The 19,382-nt window shown below is 40.1% G+C and overlaps 2 protein-coding genes across 5 annotated transcripts in view; one reads left to right on the top strand and one right to left on the bottom strand.

Moving 5' to 3' along the window:
* Nucleotides 1-9,473, top strand: part of lrrn3a (leucine rich repeat neuronal 3a) — a 57,888-nt gene extending 48,415 nt beyond the window's left edge. For both annotated transcript variants that reach the window (XM_068050584.1, XM_068050585.1), the window contains one exon: nt 6,085-9,473. In XM_068050584.1, the coding sequence (XP_067906685.1) occupies nt 6,450-8,579 (2,130 nt within the window). In that variant the 5' untranslated portion in view covers nt 6,085-6,449 and the 3' untranslated portion in view covers nt 8,580-9,473. The remainder of the gene's footprint in view (nt 1-6,084) is intronic.
* The window catches only part of immp2l (inner mitochondrial membrane peptidase subunit 2), a 737,403-nt gene that overhangs the window by 373,821 nt on the left and 344,200 nt on the right, over nt 1-19,382 (bottom strand). The window lies entirely within an intron of this gene.

Genomic DNA, 19,382 nt, shown 5'->3' with positions numbered 1-19,382 from the left:
CCATTTTTGTATTATTAGCACCTGTGAAGACATTACCACAGGTTGCTTGGTTGTTGCATAGCAACCACAACAAGGTGCTAATAATGTGCACTGAGAGCTAGTGTTCATGCTGGGTGACTGCTCAACCTATGAAAGAACATACAATTAGATTCTCACCTGGGGAGAATAAGTGGCGAAAATATTTTTTACAGGATTTACAACAATATCCAAGTCATTAAAATCACTTTAAATGAAACAGCTCAAAAGTAAGTTTAATAGAATGTGCTATGACATCATCAATTTAGCAACTGAAAATGGATTGTAGTTAGCTCGCTCAGCAAATCAAGATAACATGATATTTTGACTTAAATGTCACCAGGGAGATTTCGTTCTACTTCCACAACATTCCCTATTGCTGCCTTTGTCACCTTCAGACACCATTCCTCTGCTTGCTGGTCGTCTGTTAGCTACTCGCCATAAACTCTAACTTATCCAAAGCACAACTGTCCTCATTCTGTCCCATACAAAGTTTTATTTGCCCATTATCCCTGTCTTCACTGATCTGCACAAATTTCTTATTCTCCAAACCACTTAGTTTAAAATCTTTATCCTTGTCTTCAAAGGCCACCATGGCCTTGCGTCTCCCTAGCTCTGTAACTTCCTCCAACACTTCAGCCTCCTGTACAGCCTCCTCCTTTCACCCTATTGTCAACAGCAAAGTTTTCAATCATCTTGGTTCTAATCTCTGGAATTTCCTCTTTAGAAGCCTTTGCCTCTCTACTCAGTCCTCCTTTAAAAACCTCCTCAAAATCCATCTTATTGACCAAACCTTCACTCAACATCTCATGGCTCTGTCTCTTTCTCTTACTATTTCTCTGTAAATCGCCTTGAGAAATATTGTACCTTAAAAGTATAAGTTTCTGTTGTTGAATTTCAGTGTGGAACTGGAAGATAATAGATGCAAAAATAAGTCTCAAGAGGAGACCAGATATTATTTTTTCCACAGAGCAGTGTATATGTAAATAGACTCTCAGAAAAAACACAATTGCTGCAGACTTCTTTTGATGGGCACCCCATTTCATTACTACTTCCTGTAATATTATTTGTTCTTTTGGTGTGTGATTTATTGTAAGACTCACAGTAATATCCAAAGAAAATGTGTTTTTTATTCAAGTTTAACTAGAACATATATATACAAATAATTACTGCACAAGCACATCTAAACATATCTCACCCTACTGGGCTACACCCACAACTCCCTGGTCACATATCACACGACATCACTTCCTCTGGTGATCTTCACTTACAGTTCTTAAGGTGGTTCCCTTCTTAAGGTCGTCCCACAACATCCCTCATTTTCCAAAGAATATGTGATTAAAACGAAATGTTATTTACAAGTGATTAAGTTTAACACTCTCTAAAATGTAGAAGAGGTTTGCTTATTTGTCCTGATCTTGTTATCGTAAATCTCTTCCCAGAGCTGAGCTCGTCTTGGTGACTGGTGGGTCGTACCATAGATTCTCATTTCTTTAAGTGCATGTCCTTCAGTCTATGGATGGGCAGAATATTTGCACTTGCTGCAATGTCGATTTTCACTCTGAGCCTATGCTTGCCACTCTTCTGGGGACATATAATCCCGATCATGGCAAATGCCTCAGATTGCGCAATATCATTGACATATTGATCCAAGTTAACTATGTGGAATGCTTGCTCGCAGTTCGTATGAGTGCACTCTTCATCCGCGTCCTTCTGGCAATCTGTCTCATTGCTGACTTGATGTACCTGCTTGGGCTTTTCTTGTGTGTTGACATACCTTTTGTTGCGATTGCCATCCTTTCTTGCAAACATTCTCTCTGCATGTGATCTGCCACCATTCCTATGTGCAGTATCTGAGCTCAGCCTTCTGCACTGCCTTGCCCAATGTCCTTGCATGCCAGTAGTTTTGCACTGATCCTGCTATATCAGACAACTGCAAATTGGGTAAGTCAGGCCACATTTCCCACAAGGCTTAGCAGACTTCTGAGCCTTGGTTACCATACCAATTGGCATACCCGCCCCCAACCATAATGGCTTCAAATTTCCTTCCATCATTAAGTAGTGCATCCATGGTGTGCCCTTTCTTCTTTTCTAGCAGGTCTTTTTGAAAGGGCTCTAGTGGGGTTGACACGATTACTAGCTCTATAACCTGTTCCGACAATTCAATATCTGCGAAGTGACAATGTTGAGCTTTGTCTTGGCACCTAGCAACAAACTGATCAATGAATTCATCTTGTCTTTGTCGGTAGCTCATAAGCTCTAACCCAATGTACTCAAAAGTTTACCTTCACCTTGAGTTGGTCCTTGAGGAATGTCCATAACTTGCTAGAGTCCTTCTAATCCTCAGCTGACAATCTTGGTGTGTTGATCCATTGCGGGCCCTCGTTGCCCAGTGCGATAATTTTGATAGCTTCTTTCTCCGGTTCGCTCACGTCTTGAGCCAGGAAATGTAGTTCCATTCATTGTCGAAGCAGTTTAAATTCAAATGCTATGTCCAACACCTTCCAATCTATAACGGGATACCTGAAAGCCATTGTCTTAATGATCCTGCTCTTTTTTTATATAATATAGGACTTTTTACAGGTTTTCTTTTTCATAGCCACACTTTTTTTCTTGTTTAGACACATTTGTTTTTTGCAGGCTTGCCACTTTAAGAGACTATTTTTTTTTAAATCAGAGAGAGCAGTTCTTTGTTTACACAGCTAGTTTTTTTTAAAAACCCATGCAGCAGTTATTTGTTTACACAGGCTGGTTCATTTTTTTTTAGCTCTGTGCTTTTGTTTGACACTGGAAGTTTACCCCCCTGCAGCCAGCTTCACTTTGCAGTACCAGCAGCTGCCACAACCAGCCTTTTGCTTTGTGCTGGACCTGCAGTGGCACTGTTGGTCTCTTCCTGCTCTTTTCGGCTTAGGACCCAGCCACGAAGCAAAAAATACCAGGAAAAGCAAAACAGTAATGGCTTCAGCTACTGCTTTTAAAATTGTTTGACCAACTGCCAGATTAGTTGAAAGCTCAGATCCCCTGGCAAATTGCCTACTGTACTCAGAGTTTCAATACCTCCCACGATCCTGTCTATGGTGCTGTGATGTGGGATCTCCTGCCAACTGCTCTCTGCTTGAATCTTCAGCCACTCCAGGTAAGCAACCTGCTGTTCTTTGTTCTCTCTTAGTGTGGTCTTCAGAAAAAAAAACAAACATTGCCATGGTGTAATATGTGCTAGTCTTAAAAAAAAACACATTGCCACCATGTAATATTCTTGTTCCTTTGATGTGTGATCTATGTAAGACTAACAAGACTATAAATACAATCCAAACAAAAGATGTTTTTTATTATACTTTAACTAGAACATATAAATATGCACAAACAGTTACTGCACGAGCACATCTAAATACATCTCACTCTGCCAGGCTGCACCGACAACTCCCTAGTCATGTGTGACATGACATTACTTCCTCTGGTGATCTTCACTTACAGCTCTTAAGATGGTCCTCTTAAGAACATCCCACAACACTTCCTGGCATCTACCATTAAACAAATAGCTCCTTTATAGAGAGGAACCATCATTACATAACATTAATGATAGCCATACAGTATGTTGGAGCTCTGACCACATAAAAACAACAACTTGCATCTATATAGCATTTTTAATGTAGTAAATCATCCGAAGGCATCTCAGAGGACCATTATTGAACAAAATCTGACACTGGACTTAAGAATGAGACATTAGCAAAGGTGACTAAAAGCTTGGTTGAAAGAGGTAAGTTTTAAGGAGTGTTTTAAAAGAGAGGGAGGTGGGTAGACAGATGTGTAGGGAAGGAATTCCACAGCTCTGGAACTCTAGACAGTTGAAGGCATGGCCGCCAATGGTGGGGTAAAGGAACTGGGGGATGTACAAAAAGCCAGGGTAGGAGGAACGTAGAGTACTCAGAGAAGTGTAAGACTGGAGGAGGTTACAGAAATAGGGTGGGGCTAGGACATGAAGGGATTTGAACACGAGGATGACAGTTTTAATATGGAGGTACTTAGGGACCAGATCCAAATGTAGGTCAGCGACTACAGGAGCGATGGCTGTTTGGGATGGTGTGAGTTAGGACATGTGCAGCAGAGTTTTGGATGAGCTTAACTGAAGGCTAGAAAATCTAATTTTTAAGCAAACAAAGGCTTAGGTCATTCACTGTTTAATCATAGCTCGGTATGAAAAATTTGCAAATTGGTGTTCAGAGCCTTCACAGCATTCAAAATTTAATGTTTATTAGTCAAGGAACTTTGACTTAGCTTCAGACTCTAGCCAAGAAGCATACAGCATTTTAAAGTTGTTTGCATCTGTGCGCGCTGATGTATCATCTTTAATATAGTAATAGAAAATCATCTGTGGCATTGCTCACGTTAAGTTAAATTGTGCACTAATTTATAAGGAAAGGAACACGATACTGTACAAAATACACTGGGAGTCATTTTCATCCTCACAGCTCAGACAGTAAACTGATGGAGCAGATCGTTTGCCTGAGTCAGAACTTGCCCGATTTTAATTTTCCATTAGATGAACAAAAACAATGTGCAAATAGCTAAGATGGTGAAAAGGTCTGTTGTGTATGGAGAAAAAGCACCAAAAATCCCTCCTTTATTATATCTAACAGTGTTATGTGTGTCTGCAGGCTATTCCACCCATGAACTTCCTCTGTGACTGTGTCCGTAGTTTATTTTCCCCAACCCCACTAAAATGTTAGCTTATCTTTCAGTTCACAGTTGTGATGAAGAGTTTACACCTGAACTGTTAATCTGTCTTTTCTCTCTACAGATGCCAAGACACCTGTGCATTTCTCGTTTGTGTTTTGTATATGAAATTGTACAAGTGTAACTAGAGAGCCTACACTAATACACTTCAGATCCAAATCCCTATATTTTATTGAAATTGTTTTAAAAAAGGTGAACTCTGTTTTGGCAAAAGTCAATAGTTCACAGAATCACAAAATCCTCTGCCAAATGTTATGTGCAGTAGAGAAAGCCAGCTGGTAATATCACACTTTTTACCCCATTTGGGAATGGTGGCATCATTGTGGTTATATTGTCCTCTGTGTGACAGAACTTTTGGTTCATAAACATTTATTTTGTGATCCAGAATTCTGATGAAAGTGCAGCTATTCAACAATATTGGCAACCTGAGTGTCACCCTTCCCAGTATATACTACAAAAATGGATCAACAATGGACTCCTTGCCGGTAATAAAATGCTGTAAAAGGTGGTGCAGGCTGCATTAACATTTTTCTACAACACTACACAAGATTACTGTGTAATCTTGAACATTTGTAAGGGCTGGATATTGTTCCCAGCCCGACATTGGGATCCGTGGGGGGGGCCGGAAAATTGGAGCGAAACGGCCGCCACAGAACCCGACACCGGGATTTTCAGGCCTGATCTTCCCGGTGGCAGGGAAGCTCCGTGGTGGCGCCTCCGCCTCTCTGCAATGGGACCTGAGTTAGCATATTTAAATAACATATTTACATGAATTAAAATATAAACTACAGCGATCTAACCTTCATTTCCCAATCCTCAGTGCGACGAGCGGCATTCACACGACTTCACTTTCCCGTCACCGAGGTGGGGAAGGGGTGAACTTTGCACTTTGCTGAACAGTCTGCAGGGCTGGCATCCTTTTTAAAATGGCACCAGCACCTGCTTCCATATCGGTGATGCCGTGAACGGTGTCGCCAATGCTGCCCCTGCCATGTGATTGGGGAGAGGCGGCCACCATGAATATCTAAAGTGGTCACCTGCTGCAGAATCGCGGAGGCGTGGTAGTGTGGGTCCCAGCGGAGGGACTACAAAATCCAGCCCTAAGTGTGTTTACTTAGCATAGAAGTCTGTGAACTGTTAATAATGCTAATTGAGTCGAGGTTAATTAGAAATAGTTTTTTGCTCATCTGGGTTTACTTTACCATTTTGGAACTTCGTATTCTGGCCTTATTTGAAATCTTACTGTATAAATATATCTGCATGTACCTTGTGATGCCTTTGTAAATGTATGATACATGACTACACATTGACTGATGAAAAAATCTTTTTTTTTAGGTAATTCCATGTTATTTTTGATTCCTATTTAAAAAGATGTTCAGGAAACTTGGAGAGACCACAGAAGAATAAATGAAGTGCATAATCTCCCACAAAATTCTACAAATACAATACCATCCAAGTTTATCAATTTCACTGCATCAAGGATAGAACGGACTTCATATGCTCAGTGTGTATGGCATCTTTGGACAGGGTAATTGAAAGTTTATTGCTTCCTTTCAAGGACAGAAATCTGCCACTCACATGGAATATTGGAGACTGCAAATGTGCAGTGCTTGGTAACAAATGATCTGGTGATTAAACTTAACAGCAGTAATTACAGAATCTTTAAACACCTATTATTGGGCACAGCAAACCAATCCACGATGAAGGACATATCACTCAATGCCTGTTTTTTTGTTGGGCTTGCAGTCATTGCAATAGTGCAAACAGTAGGAAGAAATATAGACTGTCCAAAGTCATGCATTTGTGAAATCAGACCATGGTTCACACCAAGATCCATTTATATGGAAGCTCCTACAACAGACTGCAATGATTTAAACCTGGCTTCACTCCCGCAAAGATTACCAGCTGAGACACAGGTTTTGAAACTGCAGAGTAACAACATTTCAAAAATCGAGAACAAAATAGACTATTTGGTCAACCTTACTGAGATAGACTTATCTCAGAACAATTTTTTAACAATCTGTGACATCAACCTAGGGAAGATGCTTCAGCTAATGTCACTGCATCTGGAAGAAAACAAGCTCACTGAGTTGCCTGACAGTTGTTTGCTTGGACTCAGCAATCTGCAGGAACTCTATGTTAATCATAACCAGATTTCCAGCATTGCAATGGGAGCATTTATAGGTCTTGAAAATCTTCTCAGATTGCATCTTAATTCTAACCAATTGACGATGATTAAAAGCATCTGGTTTGAGGCTATCCCAAGCTTGGAGATTCTAACAATAGGAGAAAATCCCATCACTAAAATTCAGGATATGAGCTTTAAACCCCTAATCAATCTGCGAAGTTTGGTCTTAGCCGGAATTAAGCTCTCAGAACTGGGGGACAATACCTTTGTTGGCCTAAACAATTTAGAAAGCATCTCTTTTTATGACAACAGACTTATCAGCGTGCCCCATGCAGCTCTTCAAAAAGTTCCCAATCTCAAATTCTTGGATTTGAATAAAAATCCTATTCAGAGAATACGGCAAGGGGATTTCAGAAATATGTTGCACTTGAAAGAGCTGGGCATTAATAACATGGCAGAACTGGTTTCTATTGATTGTCTTGCTCTTGATAATTTGCCTGAATTAACAAAAATTGAAGCCACAAACAACCCAAAGCTATCATATATCCATCCAAATGCATTCTACAGAGCTCCCCAACTCGAAACATTAATGCTTAACAGCAATGCATTAAGTGCTCTCTACAGGGGCACAGTGGAATCTTTACCCAAGCTGCAGGAAGTCAGTTTACATAGTAATCCAATCAGATGCGACTGTGTCATTCGCTGGATTAACATGAATAAGACGCATATTCGATTTATGGAGCCACAGTCTCTGTTTTGTTTTGACCCACCTGAATTTAAAGGTCAGCATGTCCGAGAGATTCCTTTCCGAGAAATGACAGATATGTGCCTTCCATTAATAGCCTCTGAAAGTTTCCCTTCTGACCTAAATTTAAACAATGGGAGCTCAGCATCTCTTCACTGTCGTGCTACAGGACAGCCAGAGCCTGAAATCTACTGGATCACACCATCTGGTGATAAACTTCTACCAAACACTGCAACTGATACGTACAATATACACCTTGAAGGAACATTGGATTTATTTAATATAAGCAACAAGGAAGCTGGCTTGTATACTTGTGTGGCCCACAATCTGGTTGGAGCAGATTTGAGAATGGTTGTTATAACAGTGAATGGATCATTTGCACAATCCATGAATGGATCTCTGAATATCAGAATAAAAGAAGTGGCATCGCATTCTGTCCTGGTGTTCTGGGAGGCTGTTTCAAACAGTGTGTCATCAAATATTAAATGGTCTGCCAAAATGGATTCTGACAACCCCCAACTTACTTATTCAGCTAGAGTTCCAACAGATATACGTATATATAACCTAACACATCTGAACCCATCGACTGAGTATGAGGTATGTGTTCATGTAACTAACATTCATCAACAAAGTGAAAAGAAATGCATCAACGTCACAACAAATGGATTAGACCGAGCAGCAAAATCAAGTGAACAAACTACAACCTCAGCACTTGTGGCTGCCCTTGGTGTAATTTTTGGTGTCATTAGCATGACATGTCTCTACTCTTGTGTGACTCTGAAGGTGAAGTATAATTCGGGCCACAGCTGTTTAGAAAAGTACATGCAGAACAAAGGAACATTTCCCTCCAACAATTTTTACCCTCCTATCATCAATCTTTGGGACACAGCAAAAAAGAAGAATGGGCCACTGGAAGTTAAAGCCACTGTAATAGATGTATCTGCAAGCTGTTCATAAAACTTTTTGTAAAACAAAATGTAAAAAAAAAGCTGCTTTTAAATGTTGGGTACAAAAGAAGAAAAAAGCACAGGCCCTGCTCACAATGCTCACAGCAAATGGGAGGAAATCCCTCTCCTATTCAGTATATTTGCCGTATGATGGACAGACATGCACCAACACTAATAAAGACAATTCAAAGTTGTGGATGGGTAAGGGAGTGCCTTTAAGGATGGCAACTTTAAAAAAAAAAATCACCAGCCAATATGAGTTGTAACAACCTAACATCTACTCTGTTTGTGTGAAACTGCTCACTTCAGTCAAAAGATATGGTTCAAAGGCACACTGATGCTAGATAAGGGTTAAAAGTATTTTTTCCGTATTTAACTATGTAATGTGTAACAGTAGTGGACTGTAATAGTGGTTTCCGAGCAATACCTCCTGTCCTGTTTTACACAATACTTTAGCTGGAAGTTGTTTAGAAGCTGGGCAGTTAAAAATAGAATGCCACATGTGGTGTTATTGAATGGATGCAATCCATTAGACTAGATCACATAGTGAGTAAAATAAAAATGTGAAATGGAATTTTTTTGGAAACAAAATTAACATTTTTGAATAAACTCACAATTATGTCTGGCTCCCTTTTAAATTCAAGTGTTACAAATATTTTTCTGAACTGCAAGTTGTTGCCAGTAGCTACAAGAAGTCTATTTTTTAAAAGACATATAAGAGATAAACATAAATTTCAGTTTCACCTGGTTGGCAAATAACTCTGCACTAGTACCTGATGTGTGCATGTTTTTATTTATTGTTCAGATGAGATAAGGTATATAATGTTTTCATTAACTGGAGTTCAACCACATTTCAAACCAATTTCAGCTCTTATCACTTTACTGTACATAAACTCATTTTAGAACTAAGCTGCCTCTGCTAATCATCTATTTTACAAAAGCACAAAGATTTCATGCAAAATTTCAGCATTTGACATTGAATTTTTGTCTCATTTTTCGAGTCAGTGAAATTTTTTAATTTGGAGTACTGGTGCATTTTTGAAGACTTAAGCAATATGGGGAAGTAGCTCCCCAAATATCGAGTAATACTGCAGATTTGTATCTTTACAATGCTAATGTCTTTTCCAGACCAAAAAGAAATCACAAAATTGATAAATCACCATCACACACAATGTGACACTAGAATTCATCAGGTAGACTTGCTCATGCATCACCACAGATTTCAGCACCTTGGACAAAGCTTTCAGTGCTAGGCAATTTATCAAGGCACGAGATTTGAAATACAACCTATTACAATGCAGATACTGAACAGGTCAGCAGGAACTTGCTCATGTATCTTATATTTTCCACTTATTCTTATTTGCGTTTAGTAGCCACTGATGGCAGAATTCAAAAGCTACAAAATGTCATCTGTTGGATACATCACTTTTATGAGTGAAACAGGATAAGACAGTAAAAATATTCTATGACAATCACTTCAAATTACCAAAGATTTATATTCCCAATAAAATATAATTCACAAAACATCATACATTTGAATTATAAAATTGAAATGAACAAAGCTCATGCAAATTGTGTTTGTAATTTCGATTGCTAGTAAACACAATACCCCGGCGCTCGCAGACAGCGGCGAAACAAGAATGCTCACGACTGACCTCAAAGTAAGTCTCGCTGAGAGATCAAGTGATCTCTCAGAGATGAAATTCTCACCAATCAGTGGTACTGCAACTAACTGCAGGTTCTTCCCTGGGTAATTCCCAGTGTGGAACTGGAGTGATGTCATCAAGCTGTCCAGCAGCCAATCACTTTAAAGCACATCCATTCCACAACAGGAAACAAAAAGCAATAAAATAAAACCATTTTAAAAAATGTTTACGTCGGGCAAATTAAAGATTGGGACATACACATGGGGCGAAGGTAGAAGCTAAAATATATTGAAAAACGTTTTAAAATTCTCCTTAAAAAATCTACTGATCAATTATTTAGCAACTCTCCATAAATATAAAATTACAATTTTTTTTTAGAGATACAGCACTGAAATAGTCCCTTCGGCCCACCGAGGCTGTGCCGACCATCAACCACCCATTTATACTAATCCTACACTATTCCCATATTCCTACCACATCCCCTCCTGTCCCTATATTTCCCTACCACCTACCTATACTAGGGGCAATTTATAATGGCCAATTTACCTACCAACCTGCAAGTCTTTTGGCTTGTGGCAGGAAACCGGAGCACCCAGAGAAAACCCACGCAGACACAGGGAGAACTTGCAAACTCCACACAGGCAGTACCCAGAATTGAACCCGGGTCGTTGGAGCTGTGAGGCTGCGGTGCTAACCACTGCGCCACTGTGCCGCTTAGCAGGGCTAGTTCTGCTGTTCATCAAATTTAATTAATCATATCACCATTAAAAACCCAGCTGCATCTGAGTGAACAAGGTGCAACCTTTTCTGGGGTTTCGAACAGCGATGTGGGAGTGGAAAATTGAAGTTCTCACTGATTTCAATAATGACTGACTGTGATTGCGGGGGAGCTGGAGGGCACAAGCACATCCTGAGATAGAGCCCTGAGTGGCAGATCGCAACTTCGGGATTCCCACATTAATCTGCACATGCCCGACAGCCTGAATTTGCTGTCATAGAGTCATAGAGAGATACAGCACTGAAACAGGCCCACATGGGTAATAATGGCGAATTCTGACAGTTTGCCATCAAATCCAGCCCATTTTACTATCTTTTATTACAATTTCTTGCAACAAAACTCCTTAGTTCAAAAACAACAAACACAAAACTGAAAGGGTCTAAAAGTCACAATAATTAAATGGCCATTTACAGTAATATAATAGAATGACAAATAATAAATGGGTTATAATAAGTGGGCTGCAAGTTGAATACTCAATGTTCAGCAGTCTTAGTTTTATTCCTGGAATGTTTATTGGTCATCCCTAATTGTCCTGAGGGTATGAAGAGTTAACCACATTTTGTGGGACTGATGCTAATATTTTTTGATCTTATCCATACATGCCAACCTAGAACACTAGGCTGAATTTTACCAGCCCCTTGACGCCGTGCATTGCAGCAGAGCGCCCTGTAAAATTCTGCAGCGAGAGGCCCGCTTCAGCCCCTGACGTCGAGAAGGGCCCACCGCATATTACCGGCAGCGGGGGGACCTCGGTGCGGCTAGCCCACCCCCACCACCCCCGCCACTTGGCAGCAGGGCCTACATCTAAATACTTAAATTAACAAAAATTAGATGTAAATTAACTTACCTGCTGGCGGCGGCTGTCCCATGCCGATTATACAGCTGCGGATAGCACCTTGCCGCCTCTGGAACTCCAAATGGAGTTCTGAGGCGAGAACCTGGTGGGGAGGGGTGGGGAGCAGGGAAAACAATTTTTATTGGCTGTGGGGATGGTGGAAGGGGTTGATGTTCAAAGGGAACAAATTTCAGCGGGAAAGTTTGGGATATCAATAAAAGTTTATGATGAGGGGAGAGGGCAATTTAGATATAAACTACCCATTGGGGGTGGGAGACGGGATTTAGAGTTGAAATAAAATTTCATTATTTCCCGGAGACTGGGACCTTGAAATATTAAAATGTTACTGAAGGGCTTGAAGTCCTTTAAAAATGGTGCCGACGCCTGCGCGCTGGCGCCAAACGTTGTTGTCGGGGACGCAGCGGCTGCCCCCTCTACTTCATCAGGGGCGGCACTTTGCCCCTCTATTTAAATGAGTCCCCGTGCTTAATATTGTGGGGGCTCGGCTGCGGCATTTCCATGTCAGAAGGGCGCCAAGTTTAAAGCACGCGCACAGAACACGGTGCTAATAAAATTCAGCCCACTATTTTTTATTCATGTCCTAGTTTGATATGTTTAAAAGCCTATTCCAGGTAAAAGCATAACATGGAATTGTAACTTAAGCTGTTGATATAATAAACATCCCTTTTTAAGTACATAAAAGCTTTACAGGGGCTATAGCTATTATTGGTGCCAGATTTATTTTTAACTAGGGGAATCCTAACTCATTTTCCCCTCCCCAAAAATGTAGGATTCTTTTGGTATTTATGTTACAGGTACTTACATCTTATATCAGGTGATCTCCACCCCAGTCACAAACAGATCCAACTCTCTTTTGAAGGAATACAACAAATCAGCATTCACTGCATGAGCTTGCTACCTGTTCCTCAGGTACACTATTCCCTGGAAAAGAAGAATTGCCCAACATCCAGCCTAGTTCTGCCTTTTCATGACTTTAAATCTTGACTCCTGCTTCTCCCTAATCTATTCAGTTTAAATAAGTGGTCCACAGAAACACAATCTAGTCCCATCATTAATTTATACACATCGATCAAATCACCCATAAATCCACACTTCTCTGAAGTATAGAGACCCAGCTTGTTGAGCCTATCTGGTTTTTAAACTGGTAATTAAGCTTGTGGCCTTCTCTGCACCCTTTCCAGAGCCTCAATATCCACCACTATGCCAGAAGACCAAAACTGGACATTACATTCTTACTGAACAAAGTCTTGCACAAGGATATGTAATAAGTCCTGTAATAAGCTGGCATCTATGGAACTATAATCCAGCAAGAGTCAACACAAGAAAAGGAGGAAAAAAATCAGTTAGAAATGAACAAAAACTCTAATAAAATCTTGCGAGTTGATTAGACTGTTCCCTACTTTGATGGATGCCAACATTTTCTACCAACATCAGATCAGAAAATTACTATGGAATTTTACTTTGATTCCTAATGTATATAATGAGTCTTGCTTGATGATTCAGAATGATCTAAACCAAGGTAATGCAATGCCTTCCCAAAATGATATTTACTTACACAAATAAGTGGTCCGAATAATTCATTAGGAACAAGGCCATGAGTGAGTTTCAGTCAACTATATGAATCAAACAAAATATGTAATTTACAGAGAAAGGCTTAATTTTTTTTAAGAAATCATACTTAAGTTTTGAACATGGATTTTGAAACGTCTTGTGTTCATATCTTTAAAACCAATGAAGAAAACACTGTGACCATTGCAAACCAGTGACTGATGGCATAATGACACGTTGAGGAAACAACTGAAGGAAATTTGGAAAAAATTCATTTACCAATGTGATTATCTATGCAATCATATTTGTCAAAGGTGATTATTAGTTCACTGGTTAACAAAACATAGGTGAATAGCATGAAAGTAACAGGTTCCTCCTGGCATATCAGCTTAGCAATACTCGTTACTCTTTTAGTAATTATCTGCAGTAGAAATTGTACTTAAAATTCTTTGCGCCAGAAATGAAGAGCTGCCTATTCGTGAAAACGTATGTTGTGAATTAAAAAACTGAGGAATTAAATCAGCCAATTTATAAGGTTCAACATGTTAGAAATTAGCAATATGTTTAGTAAATGATATATATAAAATCAGTGCGAAATAGGTAAAGGAATAGGTTGGTGCTGCAAGTTTCATTTTACAGAAAACTGCTTAAAGTTTCATTTCTCGAGAAACAAATCAGTGGAATGACTATTCTTTGGTGATGACAGCTGTAGCCAGCCCAAAAAGGAGCCATGGTCAGATGAGACCTCTGCAATCATGGGACAGCAACTGGGTAGATACTTAAAAAAATACCCCACAAAGTTATGTTAAGATTTTCAGCTAACCTTGCTTAATTAAGATGCTTGCTGAAATGCAAAAGTTAGTGAACCTTTTCCGCCAACAGCTTTTTTTTTAGTTCACCACACCACCATTTTTGTATTGCTGAATATAATTTTATATATTGTGCCATTTTAAATTTTAAGTTCCTAAATTGACAGATATAACTCAAATAGGAGTTACTTTAGTAAACAATCCTATGGCACAATAGTCTGATAAAGAAGTAAACCACTTAGACTGGATAGCCATGATTTACAGCTCATTAACATGCCTTATGAATAGCATAAATAAACGATAACAGGCCAATATGAACACAGGAGCTCCTGAAATTTAGTCCAGAGATGAGAAGGAAGGGAGTTACAAAACCAGTCATGGGAAACAGCCTAGGGTGAGATAAGGAAAGATGATGCAAAGACAGAAGGTACATGTGAAGGTTCAAGAAGCTAATGGCAGGTGGATAACATCAAAGCCGGGTTTTACCCCATGGTTTAGACAAAGAACTCAACAGCTTATTGGGCATCTTTATAGTGCAATCAGGCCCTGTCATGAAACCATCCAGGTTCACCCCTGAAAAAGGGCATAAAGTAAGAGACTTTGGGAGATCTCAGTACAATTAAGCAGTGGAGAAGAACTCTCAATGAAGACTCTGGTCCAACACTCTTGAGTGATTCAAGAAATCAAGAAGACTTGGGGCACCAAGAAGAGAGGTGGAAGAAGAAGTAAGAAATTGCTGTTGGTGCATGCCAGCTGTTCTGCCTGACCGGAGCAATACTCGCTACTTGTCACAGCCATATGTTCTGGCTGTATAACCAGTTTGTTATATCCCTTTTTAAACTCCAGGTTCATAAGATCATAAGAACTAGGAGCAGGAGTAGGCCGTCCAGCCCCTCGAGCCTGCTCCGCCATGCAATAAGATCATGGCTGATCTTTTCGTGGACTCAGATCCACTTACCCACGCTCCCACAGTATCCCTTAATTCCTTTATTGTTTAAAAAGATATCTACCTTAGCTTTAAAGACGTTTACTGAAGAAGCGTCAACTACTTCACTGGGCAAGGAATTCCATAGATTAACAACCCTCTGGGTGAAGAAGTTCCTTCTTAATTCAGTCCTAAATCTGCTCCCTCTAATCTTGAGGCTATGCCCTCTTGTCCTAGCTTCACCTGCCAGTGGAAACATCCTCTCTACTTGTATCTTATCTATTCCCTTCATGATTTTATATGTTTCTATAAGATCCCCCCTCATTCTTCTGAACTCCAATGAATATAATTCCAATCTACTCAGTCTCTCCTCATAAGCCAACCCCCTCAACTCCGGAATCAACCTAGTGAACCTCCTCTGCACCCTCTCCAGTGCCAGTATATCCTTTCTCAAGTGAGGAGACTAAAACTGCACACAGTACTCCAGGTGCGGCCTCACCAGTACCTTATACAGCTGCAACATAACCTCTCTGCTTTTAAGCTCAATCCCTTTAGCAATGAAGGACAAAATTCCATTTGCCTTCCTAATTACTTGCTGTACCTGCAGACCAACCTTCTGCGATTCATGCACAAGGACACCTAGGTCCCTCTGCATAGCAGCATGCTGCAACTTTTTACCATTCAAGTAATAATCCTTTTTCCTGTTACTCCTACCGAAATGAATGACTTCACATTTACTAACATTGTATTCCATCTGCCAGACCTTTGCCCACTCACTCAATGTATCTATGTTCCGCTGCAAAGTTTCACAGTCATCTGCACACTTTGCTCTGCCACTCATCTTAATGTCATCTGCAAACTTTGACACCCTACACGTGGTCCCCAACTCCAAATCATCTATATAAATTGTAAATAATTGCGGTCCCAACACCGATCCCTGAGGCACACCACTAGTGACTGATTGCCAACCAGAATAGCACTCATTTATCCCCACTCTCTGCTTCCTGTTCATCAACCAATCCTCTATCCATGATAATACTTTACCCCTGACGCCATGCATCCTTATCTTATGCAGCAGCCTCTTGTGCGGCACCTTGTCGAAGGCCTTTTGGAAATCTAGGTACACCACATCCACTGGGTCCCCATTGTCCACCTTGCTCGTAATGTCATCATAGAATTCCAAAAGATTTGTCAAGCATGACCTGCCCTTCATGAACCCATGCTGCGTCTGCCCAACGGGACAATTTCTATCGAGATGCCCTGCTATTTCTTCCTTGATGATAGACTCAAGCATCTTCCCCACTACAGAGGTTAAGCTAATCAGTCTATAATTCCCCATCTTTTGTCTACCTCCCTTTTTAAACAGTGGCGTCACATCTGCTGTTTTCCAATCTGCTGGGACTACCCCAGAGTCCAGCGAATTTTGGAAAATTACCGTCAGTGCACCTGCTATTTCTCCCACCATCTCTTTTAGAACCCTGGGATGCATTCCATCAGGGCCAGGAGACTTATCAATCCTTAGCTCCATTAGCTTGCCCAACACTACCTCTTCCGTAATAATGATTGTTCCCAGGTCCTCACCTACGTTCGTCTCTTTGTCAATTACTGGCATGTTATTAATGTCCTCCACTGAGAAGACCGATACAAAATACCTGTTCAATGCCTCGGCCATTTCATCATATCCCATAACTAATTTCCCCTTCTCATCCTCTAAAGGACCAACATTTACTTTAGCCACTCTTTTTCGTTTTATATATTTATAGAAACTTTTGCTATCTGTCTTTATATTCTGTGCTAGCTTTTTCTCATGTTCCATCTTACTTTTCTTTATGGCTCTTTTTGTAGCTTTCTGCTGACCTTTAAAGTTTTCCCAATCTTCTAGTTTCATGCTGCTTTTGGCCACTTTGTATGCCTTCTTTTTCAATTTGATAGCCTCCCTTATTTCCTTAGACACCCAAGGCAGATTACCCCTTTTCTTCCAGTCCTTCCTTTTCACTGGAATATACTTTTGCTGAGCACTTTGAAAAATTGCTTTGAAAGTCCTCCACTGCTCGTCAACTGTCCCACCGTAAAATCTTTGTTTCCAGTCCACTTTAGCCAAGTCCTCCCTCATTCTATTGTAGTCCCCCTTGTTCAAGCACAGGACCCTGGTATTGGATTTTATCTTCACACTCTCCATCTGTATTTTAAATTCAACCATACTGTGATCACTCCTTCCAAGAGGATGCCTAACCATGAGGTCATTAATTATTCCTGTCTCATTACACAGTACTAGATCTAGGATAGCTTGCTCCCTCGTCGGTTCCATTACATACTGTTCAAGAAAACTATCACGGATACACTCAACCAATCCCTCCTCAAGGCTACCCTGACTGAGCTGGTTCGACCAATCTACATGTAGATTAAAATCCCCCATGATAATTGCCGTACCATTTTTACAGGCATTAGTTATTTCTTTGTTTATTGCCCGCCCCAATGTGATGTTATTATTTGGTGGCCTATAGACTACGCCTATCAATGACTTTTTCTTCTTAGAGTTTCTAATTTCCACCCAAATGGATTCAACCTCATTCTCCATAGAACCTATATCATCTCTCAGCAGCGCCCTGATGTCATCCTTGAGTATCAGAGCTACACCACCTCCCTTACCTTCCTGTCTGCCCTTCCGAATAGTCTGGTACCCCTGGATATTTAACTCCCAGTCGTGACCAACCTGTAACCATGTCTTCGTAATGGCTACCAAATCATATTTATTCGCGATGATTTGTGCCGTTAACTCATCAACCTTGTTACGAATGCTACAAGCATTCAGGTTCTTGTAGTGATAAAGGTCAAGACAGACGCAGTGTGTATACGTCATAAAGCAATAGGTGTTGCAATCAGGTAGACAATCTTGTGGCTTACAGGTTACACCAGCAGCATTTCGTTACTGAAACCAAAAAGAAATGGAATGTGCGTTTTTTTTAGGGAAGAAGAAGTGAACAGTTTCGGGAAGGAGTTAGAGGTCCCGGATGCCCAAGAGATGCTTGGATTGATACAGGGTGACAGGAAAAGTTACCCTGAGGTCTGGGTGATGTAGCGCCCCAGGTACATGCAAATAATATTAAGAAAGTGAACAACTGTCAGAGAGATGAACTGGAGAGGGCAAAAGAACACCAGAAGCTAGAAACCATAAATGTTAATCTAAGCTGTATGCTGCTATCTTCAGCAAAAACTCAAACTCTGCAGATGAGGAGAAACAACAGAAAGTTAGGGAACCAAAACAAGCTGCTGAGATGACAGTTCAAAAGATGAAAGAAAAAAACTTAAAAGTTGAAACTGTCACTTAGGCTGATAGCAAATGCTACCAGCTTCCATGCCGAGAAAAATGAAACATGAAAATTACTGAGTGAAAGTAAGTTATTACATTTCTTTTGTCCGAAGTCTCTCTTTGAAAGTGCGTGTGAGTGATTGTTTTGATTGCAGTACCACCCATCTTCTGTCTATAGAGCTAGAAGTCATTTCACCCTTTGTAGTCTTGTCTTTAATGTTAATAATATACAGGTGGTTTTGTTTATGTTCATTATTTGCATTCTCTATGTATGTATACGTGTGTAGTTTTGTGAGAAACTTGAGTGATGTTTTTGATTTTGAACCAATTGAAACTCTTAAATTTCTCTCGGGCTCGTGACCTAGGAATATCACAAAAATGTTGGCACTTTGAGTTCATAACCTATACAGGAATCAATATTTCTAAGTTGCATTAAAGAATGAAAGTTTGAATGTGATTGTAGCTTCTGTTCATTTCAATTTAAGACTGTGCAAAATTGTTCAAACAATAGTTAAGGACTTTGTGGAAAAGAATGCTGGAAAAGATAGGGATGAATTTTGCAACCCCCAAGGATGAGTTGTATTATAATGTTAAAGTGATAATGGCACAGAGCATGTGAGAAGGAGGCGAGGATTGGGAGAGTAGGTAGGAGTAGGAGCTAAAGCAGGTGCTGCAATTTGGAATAGAATAGGTATAGAATCGATGTGGGAACATGATGAGGCTATGAGGAAACAACTGAAAGGAATTTTGACTAAAATTAGTAAGGGAGGTTCCGATCAAATTAAAGAATTGTGGGAGGCACTAAAATTGACACTAGATATGGTCCAGAATTTGGAGGAAGTCCAAGACAAAATTAATAAGATAATTAAGAATCAATACACCTGTCAGATAAAGCAGCTTATCTTCTGTTTTAAGCCCTATAAAATGACTCAAGTAGGGAA

Source organism: Heterodontus francisci, chromosome 18, assembly GCF_036365525.1.
Source record: "Heterodontus francisci isolate sHetFra1 chromosome 18, sHetFra1.hap1, whole genome shotgun sequence".
Classification (NCBI taxonomy): domain Eukaryota; kingdom Metazoa; phylum Chordata; class Chondrichthyes; order Heterodontiformes; family Heterodontidae; genus Heterodontus; species Heterodontus francisci.
Note: the sequence above shows the minus strand (reverse complement) of the source record. Positions and strands in the feature narration are given on the sequence as shown.